The 19,393-nt window shown below is 39.0% G+C and overlaps 1 protein-coding gene across 10 annotated transcripts; it reads right to left on the reverse strand.

Moving 5' to 3' along the window:
• Positions 1-191: 191 nt before the first annotated feature.
• On the reverse strand, positions 192-15,624 carry taf15 (TAF15 RNA polymerase II, TATA box binding protein (TBP)-associated factor). Of its 10 annotated transcripts, none has more exons than XM_059533611.1 (16): positions 15,471-15,624; positions 15,048-15,081; positions 14,821-14,863; positions 14,662-14,734; positions 14,477-14,585; positions 7,764-7,873; positions 7,482-7,611; positions 5,100-5,134; positions 4,538-4,570; positions 2,402-2,511; positions 2,193-2,322; positions 1,998-2,105; positions 1,831-1,909; positions 1,668-1,753; positions 768-903; positions 192-676 (listed from the first exon to the last, which is right to left on the reverse strand). In XM_059533611.1, the coding sequence occupies exons 1-16, from the start codon at positions 15,478-15,480 to the stop codon at positions 637-639; spliced, it is 1,266 nt and encodes a 421-aa protein (XP_059389594.1). In that variant the 5' UTR covers positions 15,481-15,624; the 3' UTR covers positions 192-636. The 10 variants fall into 10 exon arrangements, with proteins under 10 accessions (XP_059389594.1, XP_059389593.1, XP_059389592.1 ...); XM_059533610.1 differs by having other exon boundaries at positions 7,764-7,876; XM_059533609.1 differs by having other exon boundaries at positions 7,740-7,876; positions 14,662-14,731; positions 15,471-15,620.
• Between the last annotated feature and the right edge of the window lie 3,769 nt (positions 15,625-19,393).

Consider the following 19,393-nt stretch of genomic DNA (forward strand, 5'->3'; position numbering starts at 1 on the left):
TTTATTCAACCAATCAGAGGCCGGTGTTTAATACATTTGTAATTATGTTTACTGCAACTATGACAGTACACACTATAATCTAATTTCACAGAAGTTTTTAAAACACTCACATTAGTGATTTACTGCAGTTTAATGTTGCTATACACTGCATATAGTATTACATTCTTCAAAGAATAAAAGACAGAAACAAGTAAGATCAAAGGGTGTTTTAATTTTTTTTTTGCAAAAAAGAAATCAAAAGCAAAAAGAAACAAGTAAAACGATTTGTCTCGATTGATTCCTACAAAACAAATATTTCACAAATTTAATCACACACTAAATGCCAAATTCAAAAAGTCAGGAAATTTAAGGTAACAAAAACAACATCTGGCCCCTCCCCCCTTCCCCCAGAGCAATATGACCCTTTCAAGCCGATCTGCGGCCAGTGCTGCCACGTCCCGACAGGACTGATCAGCTTCATCCCGTTCCCTTCACTCAGCCCCTCACAGTAGATTCAACATTAATGGGAAAAACTGCTCATTTCAGACTGTATATGCAGGACACTCATGCAACAAAGGATTGCAGACACAAACCTCTCCCTGAACCCTCCCCCCCACACAATAAACAGCGGTCTGGAATGGCATCCACGTGAAGGCTTCAGTACGGCCGGCCTCGTCTGTCGTCTCTGTGGTCTCCCCTTTAGTGTGGGAAGGACACGAGCATTACTCAGACATCAAAGATCTCATGTGACACTTCAGACTGGCTGTAGAGCAGAGGCGTTTCTTTACCTTCCACCCATTTTGTATCCTCCTCCTCCTCCACCATATCCTCCACGGTCTCCACCCCTAAAGCCTCCTCCTCTGCCGCCTCTGAACCCGCCGCGGTCCCCACGGTCTCCTCCGTACCCGCCTCGACCACCACGATCTACAGTCGAAACACAGTGTTGTGCATAGCTTCTGCTTGGCGTGAAACAGCACTCGCGAGATATTTCAGTAGAACAGGGGTCAAGCTTGTTTCCACCACGAGATGAGAAAAAGGAATTGAGACTCACACACTTCTAACGTTTTTGGTAATTGAGGAATAAATGTTAATTGCGAGGACATTACAATTCTGACTTTCCCCCCTTGCAAATTAGTTTAGATCTCACAAATATGTAAAATCTGAATTGTGAAACAGAATAACAAAAAGTTAAAATTGAGGAACCATCTCGCAAATCTGAATTTTTTTTTAAATTAAAAATAAATGCAAGATGTAGCAAAATTCTGAATGGCAAGAAAAATGTCAATTCTGATTTTCATCCAGCAATTCTGTGAAAAATGAACAGAAAAAAAAAAACAAGATGGAGTCTGAGCTAGAGTTTTCATGCGCAATAGTCAACACAATCAACACTGTCGAGTTGATTATGCATCCATACATCCATCTATACACACACACACATCCTGTGCAAAAAATCAATAGCAAGAAAAGAATAAAATCTGATTCTCACAATTCTGATCTTAAAATCTCAAATGTTGGGAAAAAAATCCAGATGAGTTTATATCTTCAAACTGAAAAATCTGAATTGCGAGAAAGTCAGAATTTCAAGAAAGTCAGAATTGTTTCTTCCAAATCGGAGTAAAAAAATAAAGTTTAATCCCGAGACAGAAACAAGTTTTCATAAGCTGCTCATGTAGCAGCATCTTCCTTACCTCCTCCATAACTATCTCCTTCTGGTTTAGATGTTCCACACCGGTTGCATTCATATCTTCTGGCAAAGTTCATGTTGCCACAAGAGCTGCAAGAGACGCTTCATCAATAAATACAACTGTACAACAGATCAAGCTGATTCACAAATATCTACATGTGCCAAACCTGTTGGGACAAGGCCAGTCTCCACCCTTGACATCAAATGAGGGACCTCCACCAAAGCCACCACCTCTGCCTCGAAAACCTGAGTGAAAACACACAAACTGCTTGTATAAAATAAAACCAGTTTGGTCTTTCTGTAATCAAAGAAGAGTCAGGTTTCCCAAACATACCGCCGCCGCCTCCACGTCCTCGTCCCCCTCCTCCTCCGCCTCTCTGGGTGAACTCCGCCCTTCTGGTAGCAAACGACACCTTGAGGGGTTTTCCATTAAATTCTTTCCCTGTATTCCAACAAAACGAGACCCAAAATCAGCCCCATTTTTAATAAAGCTCTTCAAGCCAAAGAGACTGTGAGAAGCTTCTCTTACCATCAAACCAGTCGATGGCAGCTTTGGCTGAAGGAGGATCATCGAAGGACACCGTGGCTTCACCCTTCAGGCGTCCGGTGGCTTTATCAGTGTACAGATTGATCATAGGTTTGCCAGTCTTCTTATTGACCTGTCATTAGAGCAGATCTGCTGTAAATCAGGACTCTTCAGGTCTCTGCGGTTCACGACGGTCAGGGGAGTAAACTTGCCTTAATGATTCCTATTTGTTTGAAGTAGTCACCCACTTCCTCAGGGGTGACGTCTTCACTGAGCCCTTGGACAAAGATGGTGTTATTGTCCGAGTTATCCTGATCGCCATCTGTAATTAGGAGAACAATCTCATAGTGGAGTCGTGACACTATTACAATACTTAAAGCATGCTAACTTCCACTAACTCAATATTTTGGGCCCTTTGATCTGCAGAAAAACACAGATGGAATCTAGTTCTAAAAATGGAATTTACTGTATAAATTCAAAAATGAAAATTAGCCCAGAAATTACTCGCCTTGAAGTCATCCTAAGGGTATATGACTTTCTTTAACCCTTGTGCTGCATTAGGGACATTTTTGGTCATTTGCAGTTTAATTTATTTGACCATTTTGGCGGTTTTAATGCAAATGGTATGTAATTTGGCAAAATTGTGACTTTTGGATAAATGTAAAAAATTCTATCCCATTTTGGAAAATATGTGAAATATGTAAAATATATATGAACCCATTACACTCAGCACCATAATGACCAAAAATGGCCCATTGAAACCCATTAAAACGTTGTTTAAAGCCTGGGACGTCATTAATACATGATTTATATTAAAACATCCTTTCATTTTGAAGCTAAAGCATTATATTTGCACTATATAGTGTATTCTACCAGATTGCGTCACTACATAGATATTCCCTATGGGTGGCAATGCACATTGTTTTCCTGGTGTCCACTAGGGGCAATATTGACTTAAGCATTTTAATGGCTCAATCTCAAATGTTGTTTCTGAGTATGAGTGGATGTAGGGCTGCACGATGTGTCGTTTAAGCATCGTTATCGCGTAGTCGTAGTTGATCCGTTGTTCATTAACTGTACGGGCCAGCTGCTCCCCGGCCCTTGACGAATGTGATTCGCAGATTAATTGCACAGCTTAACCATCATAGAGTGAAAGTTTTGACAGGGCAGAGAGACGGAGAGAGATCGCGCGCGCGCGAGACGGAGAGAGATCGCGCGAGACGGAGAGAGATCGCGCGAGACGGAGAGAGATCGCGCGAGACGGAGAGAGATCGCGCGAGACGGAGAGAGATCGCGCGAGACGGAGAGAGATCGCGCGCGAGAGATAGAGCAGTCGATAGCAGTCGATGTTTCAAAATTAATTGATTTCTCACATACGTAAATCTGAAATAACACAATCTTTAAATGCACCAGAAATGTTGCTGCTAATCTTTGACATATTCAAGACTGTGATAATCCAAAGATAAAGTTCTCTCTTTGTATTTAGTGTATGGAAAATAATTTTTGTGTTTTTCCTCTTATACAAATTAATGGTATCGCCACCAAAACTGGTATTTAAATGGTTAAAATCCTGAAATTAAATAAATATTTGGTAGTTATGATGAGGACTGATGCTGGCTAAAAGATTTAACTCTGTAAAAGTGGAAAATAATAATATATAATATTTTAGGCAATGTTTAATATGTGACCATTTTTGGTCATTAATGCACTCAACGTTGTAAAATATATAATGCAGCACATGGGTTAATACAAATTTAGTAAAAATTGTCTTTGAAGATGCTTGATAATCAGCAGGTGTTGCATTGTATCGGTCCATGAGAAGTTTAATAAAAAGCTCAAAAACAAAAAAAAAGCTGACCTCATATGTTATACGTGTACAATAATGAGCGCAAGCTAAAGTGATTACTACATTTTAAATATGGTTATTTTTCTTACAAAAACTCAGGACTTTGTTTACTACACATTGAAATGCAGGCAGTGTTTTCAGCCTCCTGCCATTATCTTTCATTTCAGAAAAAACTAGAATAACAAACTTACAGCAACACATCAAAATAAAAAAAAGTTCAGTTTAACTTGTACCTCTGTCGTTCAGCACTGCTTGCCAAAAATTTAAGGGTTTAATTCGTATTTTGATTCAAATAAATTAAAGTTTTATGTCTTCGTTTGATTAACCAGAACAACTGACAATGAGAAAAACAACAACTCGTGAATCCCTATTATAGTAATACAAAATTAAATAAATGAATTAGGATATTTACTTAACTTGCTTTTAATTAAACAGTTATTCAACTAAAATGGCAAATATATGAACTTCATAGGTCTTTCATAAGTCAGCCATTAGCACTCACCTCCATCATCCTTTTGACCGTACTCTCTGGATCCTGAAAAACAAGACACGAAAGGGAAACACAACTGTGAGAACGTGAAATATAACAACATGAACCTTTATTTCACTACAAAGTCTATGAATAAACAATGTGAATAAAACCAAACGGCTTTGCTATGTAGATTTGACCTTTACAAGTGAGAGTTTAATCTATGCACCAGTGTCCAAAATTGCTGCACCATTTCCAACACCTTTGTACACCAGAAGAAACTTTCTGTGAGACTAGCAAAATTAAATGAGAAGTATTCATTTAAATCACGTCTCTGTCACCTTATGCACAGCTGGCATCCAGAACACTGGCATTTAATTCAATTTCCTCATGCAAGAAGACCATTTAATATAAAACTGGGTAGTTGTTAGACTATCTCAACAAGAGCATTACCAGAGACGACAGCAATAAAGACAATAAGGTGATGTTCCTCTGGGTTGACATAAAATGGTGGCTCAAGAGCTCATTTGTCAGCTAATCTTTCTGTATCTTTGTTTTAATCTTTCCCCCACTGAGACAGATGCTCATCACTTACCACCGTAATTTTTGTAGCCACCACGGTCACCACCACTGCAGAGGAAAAAATTGAAGATATGATGGCTTTCCATTGTTGATACCTGGGAGCGCAAGGCTCCCTCTTTACCAGTAATCCTTTCATGGTTTACTACTGAGGAGGAAACGGCTCCCATTGACGGATAGGTTAAAGATGATGGGCCAAATGCACATGAAACATTGCATACTGAAACCAAAGGCGGCAAGCCTCTTTCCAAATTAGAATGGCTTTTTTTGGTTGAATGCCAATATTTGATGCTCTCTGAATTGAGACTAAAACCAGAGAAGAGCACGGAGGACAACCTCCCTGCTCCCTCTCGAGATCTTCAAGAATTGACTCTAGATTTGAGCATCTAACTGTTGTGGCACTCGTGTAGACGAGCACACATTTTCCTTCCATTATGAGTGCTTATGAGCTCCAATGGCTGAGGTCCAACTTTAATTTCACTCACTTTGATACCTGTAGTATAAAATGTAGACCGGTTAACACAAAATGAAACAACACTGTGCAGACACCGATTCATGTGGAGTGACTGAGAACTGTTCCTTGCAGCTGAACTTTCCAACGTGAACACTCTCCCAAAGGGAAGGAGGGAAAAACTGATGGAGATCAAAAGAAATGAGCACTAAAAATTGGATTTCAACCGGCATTAAAAACTTCAGTGGATAACAAGTGGAAACTTCAGATTGTTTTGGGTTTTCTTCAGAATAAGAATTTAACCAGCCAATGAAATTGAGAATTGCATTAACATGAGGAAGCGCACTAGTAGGGGCTTTCCTACACAAAGACAACATTTTACCAAAATGTACCACACTTCCAATCAATTCTCATGTTTTTCAGACGTCTAAGCTCTTACGGATTCTAAAGCAGATTGAAACCTTGAGGGAAAATACCCATAGATGTGTCAGTTTGTGTTTTGAGCTAAAACATTAGGGGTGAAACGACAATCCTTATAGCAAAATAAAAATGGCACGATGTGTATCGGTGATGTACACGATCTGATTCGCAATAGTTGGTTTTATCAGAGACGTAGCTATAAGGTATACTTCACCTAAAAATGTAAATATTGTAATCATGTACTGACCCACATTTAGTTCATGTCATAAAGGCGTCCTAAAAATAATCAATCGAGCAGTCCAATCCAAATACATGCATGCTGTGATAATACCAGAATTAACAATTTATTAAACATTATTTTGGTTCAAAATATCATAATCAAGAGTTCGGAATCATAACTTGTATTAAATCGTGACATAAGTGTGTCGTTACACCCCTTTAAAACATGACTTAAATGTGAATGAGATTCTGTTAAAGGGGTCATGAACTGCCTCATTTTGTACTCTTCTCCAAATGTTCTCTGCTGTGTTTCGGGTTTAAAACAAGTACATGCACATCAAACTATCTGTAATAAGACAAACCAATAGGGCCCTCTTCAATAAAAACAGTTCCTCACTTGTGTGGTGTAACATTACTGTCAGATCAGATGTAGTCAAACAGCATCGACTTTTAGATTGAATCTCTCTGAAACTCCTGCGTCAAATTGTGCCTTGTTTGTAGACAAATCTACAGTAAAATAAATTGAACAAAGGAACAAGTTCTTATGGTCTCAGTATGGAACGTCATAAAAAATAAAAATAAAAAAAAGACGTCTTTCCTGATGTTGGGACCAGATTGAAGGCAATGAAAAGACTGTTTTCCACAGCTTGGCACTGAACAGCATCTGTCGGTCTTTGGAGCATCTTGGTCATTTGGTTTCTGTGTAGCCCTGCGTTTGCGCCTCTCATTTACACTGTGTGTGTGTGATTCAGTGGGCGGAGCTAAACAGGCACTGACGTAGAAGCAGGCGTAGATCTTCTACAGAGGCACTGTTTAGTCTCACTATTATGACAAAGTGGCCATTCCACAACCTGTCATTTTGGCTTCAATAAGAGATTATAGACTAACGAGAAACTGAGTTCTGAAACTTACAGGATGTAAAGTTGAAGGGTTTCTGATTTCTCAGTTCATGACCCCTTTAATGCAGAAAAATGTGGACTACAGATGGAGAGAAACCTTGCTAATGTAGCCTCAACACTTTTAAAAAGTACAAACATCATACAAGAAACGGTCATAAAGTTACCATCAGTCCACTGGGTGGAGTGTCACTTCACAGAAACGGATGAATGGTGGGTCCATAGAGTACAACCTCTTCACATAATAAAAGTACAGACAAGCCTCCAAACTTTCAAATACTTGACCAAATTGGTTATCAACCAAAAAATAAATAAAAAAAGAAATCCTATAAATGAACCGTTTTCAGGCCTACGTGCATTGTTGTTGTTTTTTAATCAGTGATGTAATACCTTTAGGGGTGGGCAGACTTACCCCATACCGGAGGGTGGGCCGCCCCGGCCACCTCTGTCATAGCCTCCGTGGTCATAACCCCCACGACCTCTGCCCCTGTAACCCTCCGACCGGTCCGAGCCGCTGTCATCACCATACCTGCGGGCGTCACCTGAAGAGAGCGGAGGGACTGCTTTTACATTCATTTGACAATCGATAAGACAAAATCAAAGAGGGAAAAAAAAACAACGTTCAGATCAAGAGTGTATGCAAAGACGCAGCAGTAAATTAAAGAATTACCATCACCGCGTCGTGCATATCCACCTTGAGACCCCCCGTATGAGCCGCCGGACTGACCCAGCGCTGCCCCATCAGCACCGGCTCCTGACGGCTGACCGTACGAGCGCTGCTGCCCATACGACTTCTCACCATAACTGCAGCGAGACAGATTGGAGGGCAAGAGGCTTAATATTTAGGGGTGGGTGAAAACAGATTTTCTGGTGCATCATCTTTGTTGATGATGCACACAATCACATGAGCTCTTAAAGGGGTCATATGATGAGTTCAATTTCTCCTTTCTCTTTGGAGTGTTTCAAGCTCTTGGTGCATAAAGATCTGTTAAGTTGCAAAGACTAAAGTCTCAAATCCAAAGAGATATTCTTTATCAAAGTTAAGACTCCGCCACGACCCCCTAAAACGGCTCATTCAAACACGCTCCCACGTGTCTATGTCACGATGTGGAAATATTAGCATAATACAGCCCAAATGTTGACGCAAAGAAAGAAGGCTGGGTTCAGTAACACAGTTAGTGTTGAAACATGCTGCATCCAGGAGAAAGCAGAAGCACTTTATTTGTTCTTCTGAAAGTAGATGGATTCAGGAATCTTTAAGATTACTTACAACAGAACAGCGACGCATTTTATGGATGACCGTTTCATGAACCTAGAAGAGGATTTCATTCTGACTTTACTATGACAATCTGATGCTTCTGAATCAGCTGCTGGACGTATGTTCTAGGGCTGTCACTTTTCATTCGAAAATGAATCGCACAATCGATTGGACCAACCAAAAAAAAAAGGTTTCAAAAACGAAAATAGGGAATCAATTTTAACCAAATATGTACACCTAATTTTAAAAGAATTAAACAATTAAAAGTATAGATGTAACAAAACTCTCAGACAAGGAGAAAAAGAATTCCGAAAGTGCAGTAGGAGTTGCGAAAGCTAGACAGAAAATACCCAGCAATTTTACACGCCTATAGTTTCAGTTTCAATCGCTACATCTAGATTTTTGCAAAGAAAATGGAGTACAACGACATGAGTTATGAAAAGGAGCCACCATTGCAAGCTGACATCGACCTGCTTTTGTGGTGGAAGATTGCTTTTGCGCAGCTGGCAATAAAGTACCGGAGTGTCCCTGGGACATCAGTACGGTTGGAGCGCGTCCTCAACAGCTGGACATATAGTGAATAAAAAACGCTCTCCCCCTGGACCCCGAAAATGTTGATTGACTTGTTTTCCTGTCCAAAAATTTGTAATGGGCCTAGCCTTTTTGCGCATTTCATTATGCCTGCCTAGTGCCGCCTAGACTAATTGTCGGTTATGTTCAATAGAAAAAATAAAAAAAATAAAAAAAAACACATGGCCTGTTCTCAACTTGAAGTCCATTTAAAGTTTCATTTTTTAACAGTTGATTGAAATTAATTGAATCATTATTTAAAATAAATTTGGAGATTTCTGAATTGCCTAAATCATAAATGCAGCCGGGTTGAAGCCTGCAGTAATGTTTTCATTTATGTTATGGCAGCAGTCCACTCTGCATGTTTTTTTTCTAACTGTTTGTTATTCTGCACGAAACTTCATGCAAATAAATAAGAAATATTGCTGACTTGTGCGTTTCCAGTGCTCTCTTCATCCGTTATTTGGCGTTGAAAATGAAAAAGTATTTTTTTTAGACATGAACAATTGAACACTTATGTCTTAAAAATCGAAAATGATTTTCACAAAAGTGACAGCCCTAGTATGTTCTGTTATTAGTTTAAGTATTTGCTGTTGAATGTTCAAATGCGGAGTTTTGCGTATCGTGTGTGTGTGTGAGAGAGAGAGAAAGTCACACAGTGGAGTTCACTGTCTTAACCATCTGTGTTCGCCCAATCACAATGCACTGGATCAGTTGGCCCATCAGAGAAGACTGCGCTCGTCAGAAGGAGGAACTTTGTAGAAAACCATGTTTGAGAGAGACTGGGCATAGAGCAACAACAATAATGTAGTAGGGTTGTGCGGACAGATGATAGTATCGTGTATCGACGTAAGCAGATGTCTCTGTCGATAGTCAAGACAATATTCGCTCATTCTCCTATTAATGTATTAAATTATTAGCAGGGGTGCACATCATTTTTTCAGCCTGGTTCTCATAAGAGAACCTGGAGATTTGGTTTGGTCCTCACACTGCATATAGTGTGACCCATTAAATAGAACTATAAAAAATTAATTAATAATAGTTATATTATTGCACTTTATTTTTTTTTTTTATAAAATAATAGTAAACATACTAAATAAGTGTGTAATAATATTATTAAAAATAAAAGGCAGTCCTGGTATTAAATACAAATACATTTATTTTATAGTAAACTTACATTTACATTTATTCATTTAGCTGAACCTTTTATCCAAAGCGATTTACAATTAATTGCTATATTTGTCAGAGGTCACACGCCTCTGGAGCAACTAGGGGTTAAGTGTCTTGCTCAGGGACACATTGGTGTCTCAGTGGATTCAAACCTGGGTCTCTCACACCAACGGCATGTGTCTTATCCACTGCACCAACACCACCCAACTTAAAAAATAAAATGCTAATATTTACTACTACTTTCTTTGTTTGCCTCTTTAAGAAGAATCACTATGTATTCCCCAATTTTAAGTCGCTTTGGATAAAAAATTTAAAAAAAAGTCTAACAATAAATAAAGGCAGTTTCATCATATTCAAACTTAAAAAGCAGGCTTTTATTTTGTCGGGTTGCCGGTAAGTATGTATACGCGCTTCCGGATTTAGCGCTGCTGCTGATTAAAGAGCGTCAATGTCACGGTTTTGTATTGTGCTTTGAAAACGGCATGGCATAGCCTAGATTTATGCTTTCAGGTAGAAAATAAAACTTACATAGTACAGTTTGTGAACTAAAATGGTTATTGTGTATTAACAGTGGTCAACCATGTCGGTACGCAAATGCACTGTCAGAACATTTATATAACGCATTTTTTTATTTTGGTTACCACTTATGTGCACCCCTGGTTATAAGACTGCCTATTACAAGTCTATTCAACTGGCAGCCTGCAGGCCGAATGAGGCCGCGCCAATCATCTTCATCCGGCCCATCAGAAGAGTATGTGCAGATCGCATACATGCCTTGAATTGGTTTGCACCAATTAAGTTAGTCCACAAGGTGGCAACACTGGCCCGGGACAGCCGGAAAAGAAAAGGAAGAGACGCAACGGTGTCAAGTCCGCTGTTTTTCCATGGAACTGGGCTACAATGTTGCTAAGGGTTGTTTTGAAGCGACTCCAATAACATGTTATTTATCCCCTGGAATGCGAATTTAAGCAGGGGAACCCCTCCAAAAAATGTGTTTTTTAACTGGGGACCCCCTCGAAACGCGATTGGGCTAGTTTAAGACTTGTTTTGAGTAGCGCTGGGCGGGTTTTCTTGTGAAGACCTGGCAACAACTACAATCTATCAACATCAATAGATGACGGCGTTGACAAGAGCTTGTGAGAGGGAGTTATGAGATATCCACAATAGAGCCCGACCGATATATCGGCCGGCCGATATTATCGGCCGATATAAGCTAATTGCATTTAAATCGGCATCGGCATTTATAACGGCCGATGAAACATGAGAAACAGAGTCTCATGCTTCACTCATGTTATGAGTGTTGCATAGTGTTCCCACCAGAGGGAGCTCTGCAGCTCCAGAGTTAACAACAGCGCCAGAAGTCCACTACAGAAGAAAGTGATTAGCCAAGCCACGGAGATGTAACTTACTGTTTTGACGGTGAGTCTGTCGTTCGTCATGTGAAATGATTGTAGATTTAGTTCATACCCTGTATATAAAAACTGTGTGATAGTTCTAGCTAACGGTCCTATCATTATCACTTCTAAATATTCTGTAACATCACTTACAGCCGCTAATGCATTGCTATATTAGATTAGCCACAAAGCTAATACCATGTTTATCAGTGGAAGAGCGCGAACGTTAATAGGAGGTCAAACTATAACGTTAGCGTTTAACTTATTAAGTTAAATAGACGCGGTATGCACGTCGCTTGCCGCTGGGTTCAGCGTTGCCCTTCAGATACAACGCGATTTGCGCTGCGCTATGGCGTAGGCGGAGTTTTAAAAACGTTTAGCTGGAGCCCTTTCATAGTCTGTTCCTCCTCCTTTCGATCAGCAGCCAACATGTATCTGTCTCGTAAGAAGCGAGCGATAGCGCTAGTCCCGCTGATGAGAATTAAGAGAGAAGCAAGGAAGAAGAGGCTACCCTCAGGTCCAGAGAACAATTTGGTGAATTCAGGCTGGTTACGTTACTCTAACGCTAATAGCTTCCTTTTTAGCAGGCCCCTTAAATGCTTGCTATTAACTTGTTTGAAGGTGGTTCTTCTCAAAATTGACAGCGGTGTGTTCATGACACTAACGTTAACCATTCAACTTCGAATTGATTCCGTAATCTTCCGGTAATAGTAGGCAAGACGATGTTTTGATTCAGACTGCACAAAGAGAAGAGGAGAAGATATACGGGTCTGTTGTGAATGTGTCTGTGAGAGCAAATATAGTGTAGTTACAGTAACTACAGTAGGTGCGTCAGAAATGATTAAACCAGAGGGGACATGTAAATAAATGTGAGCTGAACAAGCGCTTTTTTTTTTTTTTACATATTGTTTCAAAGCAGCTTTACAGACATAACAGGAAAATGTTGAAATAATATTGTTAAATATAAGTAGGTAATACCTATTACTTGACAAATAAAAAAAAATATATATATATTTTGCCTATGTAGGAGATCCCAGTTTATTATTATTATAATTCTAATGATGACATGAGTAATGATACATGGTGATATTATTAATACACATGCTTATTCTTTCTCCGTCTCTCTTTCTGCCTACAGATGGCTGAAAAAGGTGAATGCTGTAGCAGCAAAGTGTGGGACTACTTCTGCAAATACTTTAACTTTAGTATTATAATTTATTTACAGTAAACACACAGACTGTTAAAACCAGCTTCAACTGGAAGAAAGTAAAAGTGTTAAATGTTTAAAACCAGACTGTTTTTTGATCATTAAAAAATATATACTTTTGATGTGCAACTGTTTAGTCATTGAGACTGTAATCTAAGGCTTTTTTTTTTAACATAATCCATTCTGGAAAATGGTTTATACAGCCCACATACATAGAACAGGCAGATATTTTGCTATTGAATGTTGTGTAAGTGCAGTTTATAGGAAATGGGTCTAATATCCAGATTATTTTTAAAATCAAAATATCGGCTTATAAATCGGCTCTTTTCGAGTTAATATCGGCATCGCCCCCCAAAAATCCATATCGGTCGGGCTCTAATCCACAACTCTACAATACAGTGTTATATATCCACAACTCTAGTTTAAAATGAGTATAAATACAGTGTTCGGTCATAACGCAGAAATAGCGCAGACTGGACGAAGGCGATTATCAAATGCAGTATAGGTTGAAAGTCTGTGCATTCGGCTGAACGTATGCTGGCTAGCAACGAAAACACACACACACGTATGTCAAAATACACAGTTGTTAATCTTCCATTTATTTATTTTATTTTATTGATTGACAACAAAAATGTTAACCTTTCATAGACGTTGCTGGTGGCAATATTAATTCATTTCATAGCCCTGGCCTATTATAATTTGGCTATCAAACTGCCCAGCTATTTCACTTTAGCACCGCATTTCCGACACACACACACACACACGCACGCAAATGAGGATTAGAGCCTGTAGCCAGTGAATGACTATCCACAAACAGACACACATCGTCTGCAGATATAAGGATTTTCATTGCACTTTAACAAGTAATCTGAACGACCTGTATATGTGCACTATTTTAAACGATCCCTCACTAACTGAGTTTATTAATGCATTTAGCAGATGCTTTAATGTCACAGTTATGTTAGACTGCATCTCATTCTTGCTTCTGTGACGGTGCGTCGGTCTCATCATGAGGCGCTGTGTGACCAATGCATCAGTACAACTGAACTTTACTCCAAATATATGAACTTACCTGTTTTTAATACTTTATATTTAACGTGTTCATTTATGTACAATATTAGTATTAAACTGTTGGACTTTAAATTAAATTATTGATTTTCACCATTGACTGATTTTGCAGAACGTTTAGACTGATAACTTCTGTGCGCAGATGCTGCAGATTTGTCACAGGATACGCGATATGACCGTTGCGTCCGACTATATATGAACGAGCTGTTTTAAATACCGTATTTTTATATTTTAGTTTATCAGCGTGTTTGAAAGTATATATTTTTTCGATTATTGGTGACTCGATAGGCTCTCTTTTGCGCACATGCATGGTTTAAATCACCAAATATTATGCTATGACAAGAACAAAGAGTCTCTTTCTTGCTCCACACATGCAAGATAATATTGTGTATCGTCGATCTCAAAGGCTGACAATATAAAAAGACCATATCGCCCAACACTATAATGTAGTGTTTCAATAATAATAATAATGTGTTTTTTTAACTTTAAAACATGTAAACATTGTTACACCAAATAATGATCTTTAAAAAAAGCATCATATGACCCCTTTAAAGGGTCATACCAATTTTAATAAATATCAGCTGCTAATATTTTTATTGTTGAACAAATACAAAAGTTAAACACATTGACAGACACAAAGACTGACTGAACCCAGTGAACCCAGGAAAAACAAGCATGCTAATTTGGCCTTACTCACAAATTAGAGCACAAGGACCAAAGGTAAGAGTGTGATCTGTTACCTGGCCGAGGGTTCAGACGCCTGCTGTCCGTAGCTGTCGAAGCCCTGCTGCTGCGGCTGACTGTATCCTCCAGAAGAGTAGCCCTGAGTCGCCTGACCGTAGCTCTCTCCTTCAGAAGAACACGTGTTACACACACCCTTCATTAACACACACACACACTCAATCAATTATTCATTAACACATACCACCAGTCTGTCCATAAGAGGAGTAACTCTGTCCAGTGTAAGAGCTGCTGCTGTTTCCCTGACCATATCCCTGCTGGAGAGAAGAAGTCTCAGTCAACACAAACTCAACACTACAATGAAGCACATCTACACCAGGGAGATAATAAAACATCACATCACCTGTCCGGCTGGATAGCCCTGGGAGCCAGCATAAGAGCCATAGCTGCACAATTAAAATAAAGGTTGAAAATGACATCTTGAAACAAATCAACGGGTTAATCTTGCAGAAATAAATACAATAAAACAATGGCACTGCATTTTTGCACCAGATTTACATAGTAATTTAGCAGATATTTACATCTATTATTGATCAAGTAATGTTTATAAAACTATAATCGGTCTCTTACCTTTGTTGAGCGCCAGGCTGGCCGTAGCCTGAATCTGTGAAGACAAGTCATTAATTAGTCAGACATTATTAAAGCTTTTAAAGCATTTAAAGACGCGCGCGTGCTATCAGCGATGATTATGCTAAGCTAATCATCACAGCACGCTACACTACGAGCACGTTCATGAGTTAAACGATCATCTCCGCTAGAGTTACGTGTCCATCGAGCTCGCTTACAACTATTAAACACAAGTTAAACATAATTCAACAGTTTTACGTTGTTCTTCTGTCGTGAGTGTGGTTTTATATTCAAACCTGGGCGAACCGCGCCGACAGATTAGCCGCTAATGCTAAGCGCGCTGCGTTAATCAACTTTCACATTGAAAATCAAACAAATAACCAACAACTACAGCGCTGCGCGCTACAATATATCATATATATTTACCTGAGGACATCTTTCCGGCCGAAATAAAACCAATAGAGCACCTGTTCCAAAATAAACAAATTAAAAACCCGGCACGAGCGGAACACACGCACTACAGACTTCTAATGACCTTTGACCCGAGGCCGGACGGTACCATCTACTTAACGGGAACGCGCGGATTCATCCGTTGGTCTAGGGCACATAACAAAATAAAAACGCAGCAGAGTTTATCACGCATAACTGATGGGAAAACTAATGATAAAGAAAACGACAAGCGAAACGAAATGAGATGTATTTGGTCAAAATGTGTTTGGCCGAAGACCCCTGTCTGTTAGAAAGTGGTATCAACTTAGCGCCTTTTCTGTCACGTGGTCGCCACTGGCTTTGTGACGTCATGACACGATGACGTCTACTGTCTTGAGCTTTCACGTTAATAATTTCACTATTTAAAATAAAAATAATAATAATTTCGCTATTATCATCTGATCACGGACAGAGAATAGTGCTAATGTCACACACACGGCCATCGGTCCTAATAGAGAAATGCAGCGGCGCGTTTCAAATCAATAGGGGATTTATCCCGGTTTTTACTGAATAAACATGAGCTTGCACTGTGAAGAATATTGATATCAAATATAGGCTACTACATTTTCACACATCATCTAGTCATACACATCTTAAACCCAGTTTTCTTTTGAACAAGTTGCAATGTAGCCTATTGGTAAAATTTTTGCTATTCATTATGTACATTTATCTGCGTAATCCTAAATTATCAGTTGCTAATGTCACTAAACCACAACTAGAGTTAACTGGTAAATTATAGGACCGTTTCAAGTCTTCCATTTATGTCTAAAATTTTAGATAAAGTTGTGTCTGCTCAATTGAGCTCCTTCCCGCAAAAAAAAAAAAAAAAAAGGTTTAGCGTATGCATCCCGAACTAGTATTCTACAATTAGAATATGGTGACATGCCAATCAGCTAATCAGCTCAAAACACCTGCAAAGGTTTCCTGAGCCTTCAAAATGGTCCCTCAGTTTAGTTCACTAGGCTACACAATCATGGGGAAGACTGCTGATCTGACAGCTGTCCAGAAGACACCCTTCACAAGGAGGGTAAGCCACAAACATTCAATGCCAAAGAAGCTGGCTGTTCACAGAGTGCTGTATCCAAGGATGTTAAGCAGAGAGTTGAGAGGAAAGAAAAAGTGTAGAAGAAAAAGATGCACAACCAACCGAGATAACTGCAGCCTTATGAGGATTGTCAAGCAAAATCTATTCAAGAATTTGAGTGAACTTCACAAGGAATGGACTGAGGCTGGGGTCAAGGCATCAAGAGCCACAACACACAGACGTGTCAAGGAAAATGGCTAGAGTTATCTTATTCCTCTTGTTAAGCCACTCCTGAACCACAGACAACATCAGAGGCGTCTTACCTGGGCTAAGGAGAAGAAGAACTGGACTGTTGCCCAGTGGTCCAAAGTCCTCTTTTCAGATGAGAGCAAGTTTTGAATTTCATTTGGAAACCAAGGTCCTAGAGTCTGGAGGAAGGGTGGAGAAGCTCATAGCCCAAGCTGCTTGAAGTCCAGTGTTAAGTTTCCACAGTCTGTGATGATTTGGGGTGCAATGTCATCTGCTGGTGTTGGTCCATTGTGTTTTTTGAAAACCAAAGTCACTGTACCTGTTTACCAAGAAATCTTGGAGCACTTCATGCTTTCTTCTGCTGACCAGCTTTTTGAAGATGCTGATTTCATCTTCCAGCAGGATTTGGCACCTGTCCACACTGCCAAAAGCACCAAAAGTTGGTTAAATGACCATGGTGCCTGTGTGCTTGACTGGCCAGCAAACTCACCAGACCTGAACCCCAGAGAGAATCTATGGGCTATTGTTAAGAGGAAGATGTGAAACAAGAGACCAAACAATGCAGATGAGCTGAAGGACACTGTCAAAGAAACCTGGGCTTCCAGAACACCTCAGCAGTGCCACAAACTGATCACCTCCATGCCACGCTGAATTGAGGCAGTGATTAAAGCAAAAGGAGCCCCTACCAAGTATTGAGTACATGTACAGTTGTTATGACCTTTAAAATGCTATGCATCTGTGAACTCTTTGTTTTTGTCTTTGTCGTCGTTTGGTAGTGAATGTTTGCCAGATATATTCTGTGCAGTGAATCTGTTGAGTGTCTGTCATTGTAATATTATATACGATTCTGATTCTGCTTTGTGTACGCCCTGTAAATATTCTTGTAAATAGTAGTTTGCCATACTAAGGGAAGTAGGGGGATAGACTCTATTTTATTTATGTATCTTTCCCTCATTTTGTTTATGGTTGAGGGAGATCTGTATTTTTTTTTCTTTATTTCATTTGAGGTTATTTAGTTTCAAAGAAAAGTTTTTATTGTTTTGGCCTTGTCTGCCCCTGAAAAGATTCCTGTTGTAAGAGAATAAAAATAGTTTATTTGGCATCTCTCTCTGGTGTGATCTCCGTTCTCTTTTTCTTTTACGGCTAAGCCCTCGGTCAACAGTAAATGAACATACTTTCCAGAAGGCCAACGATTCACTAAAAATGTTGTTGAGATTGTGAATTGGTGGGTCATTGTTAGAAGGCGATCCTGTGGGCAAGTATATCTTAAGAATATGTCTTTTTGACATTTTTATAGTTTTAGGTGCATACACAGCCACCTAGGATGGAGAGTGGAGCATTGATGTTAAAGGAAAACATTCATCATATCCTTTACATTTAATTAAAATATAGTCAGCTGTTTCAGGAAGGTCCCATTTAACACAAAGTCCAGACTCATGTTTTCCTCATGACGTCTTTATTCTCACCATTTACTTTGCCACATATCTATTTATGCTTTTTTTTTAATTAACCCTTTTATTTCTAATTTACTCGTCAGCACATTAAACCCTATGTCTGGATGAATTTCTCTATTTGATCCACTTAATTTACTTCTTTTCCTGTATGTGTGCAGCTATCCATACAAAAGAGATAACTTTTTATTTGCATTCTGAACAAACTTTGTAAAATATCTGATAAAATTTCACCAGAGATTTAACACACATTAAACTTGAAAATGCTGAAAAAGAGTGTGAACATGACCACTTGAGGTGTGGGACAGTAATACAGGACACGAGTCCTTTAATATATTCCATGAAGCCGAGTGTTTATATCTCTTCCAAATGTAACATCTTGCAATTCAGACTTTATATCTTGAATTGTGAATGTCTGACATGTGAAACAAAAGTCTAAATTGGCCAAGATTAAAAGTTAAAATGTTTATTATTATTAATAAATAATAATATATTATTATATGTTAATAACTTTATAATATATTATCAAATTATTATTTTCTATACGGTGATGAAAACAAGCTTCCAGAGTAACAGGCTTCTGTAAATAACTCGGTGGAAAAATAGGTTTAAGTTAAAAGTCTTTATGTTAACTGATTTCTAATCCTACAGTACTGTGGTCTCCCCGTGTTCAGCATTACGTGATTCATTTACAACAAACATCTTGCATCACGTAAAGCACAGCTGCTCAAAACTGTGTTAATGAAACTACGAGACAAAACTCAGCTAGGCAAACAAAGACCGCGTTGAAGCTATCTTTACATTTCAATGTGTTGATGATATTTAATATTATTCAAAACGCAGAAAATAGTGATGAATAAAAGTGAACAGAAACAGGCTAAAGACCAGGGTGGTGTTACGGTTATATTTAATCATTACAAATATGCCTAAACAGCTGTGTGTGTTAGATATATGAGGTCCATACAAAACTCTGATTATGTAAAAAAAAAATACTACCACTTTCTAGATTTCCCAAATAGTAAACCTTTGAGCAGCAATGCTGGTCTTCCACTAAAGCAAACGACCAGAGCCTCCAGACCAGCATCTGTTCCCTGTGACAAGACAAACCCAGTCATTCAGAGAGCTACGAGGACATC

The sequence above is a fragment of the Carassius carassius genome, chromosome 41 (assembly GCF_963082965.1).
Source record: "Carassius carassius chromosome 41, fCarCar2.1, whole genome shotgun sequence".
In the NCBI taxonomy this organism is placed as follows: Eukaryota; Metazoa; Chordata; class Actinopteri; order Cypriniformes; family Cyprinidae; genus Carassius; species Carassius carassius.

What these genes read in the sequence shown, in the direction of transcription:
- taf15 (XM_059533607.1), bottom strand. An exon ending in CAGCCTGGCGCTCAACAAAG is followed by an intron (nt 14,864 to 15,047) that starts GTAAGAGACCGA and finishes TTAATTGTGCAG; the next exon opens with CTATGGCTCTTATGCTGGCT. An exon ending in GGCCCACCCTCCGGTATGGG is followed by an intron (nt 5,135 to 7,481) that starts GTAAGTCTGCCC and finishes TTTCCTCTGCAG; the next exon opens with TGGTGGTGACCGTGGTGGCT.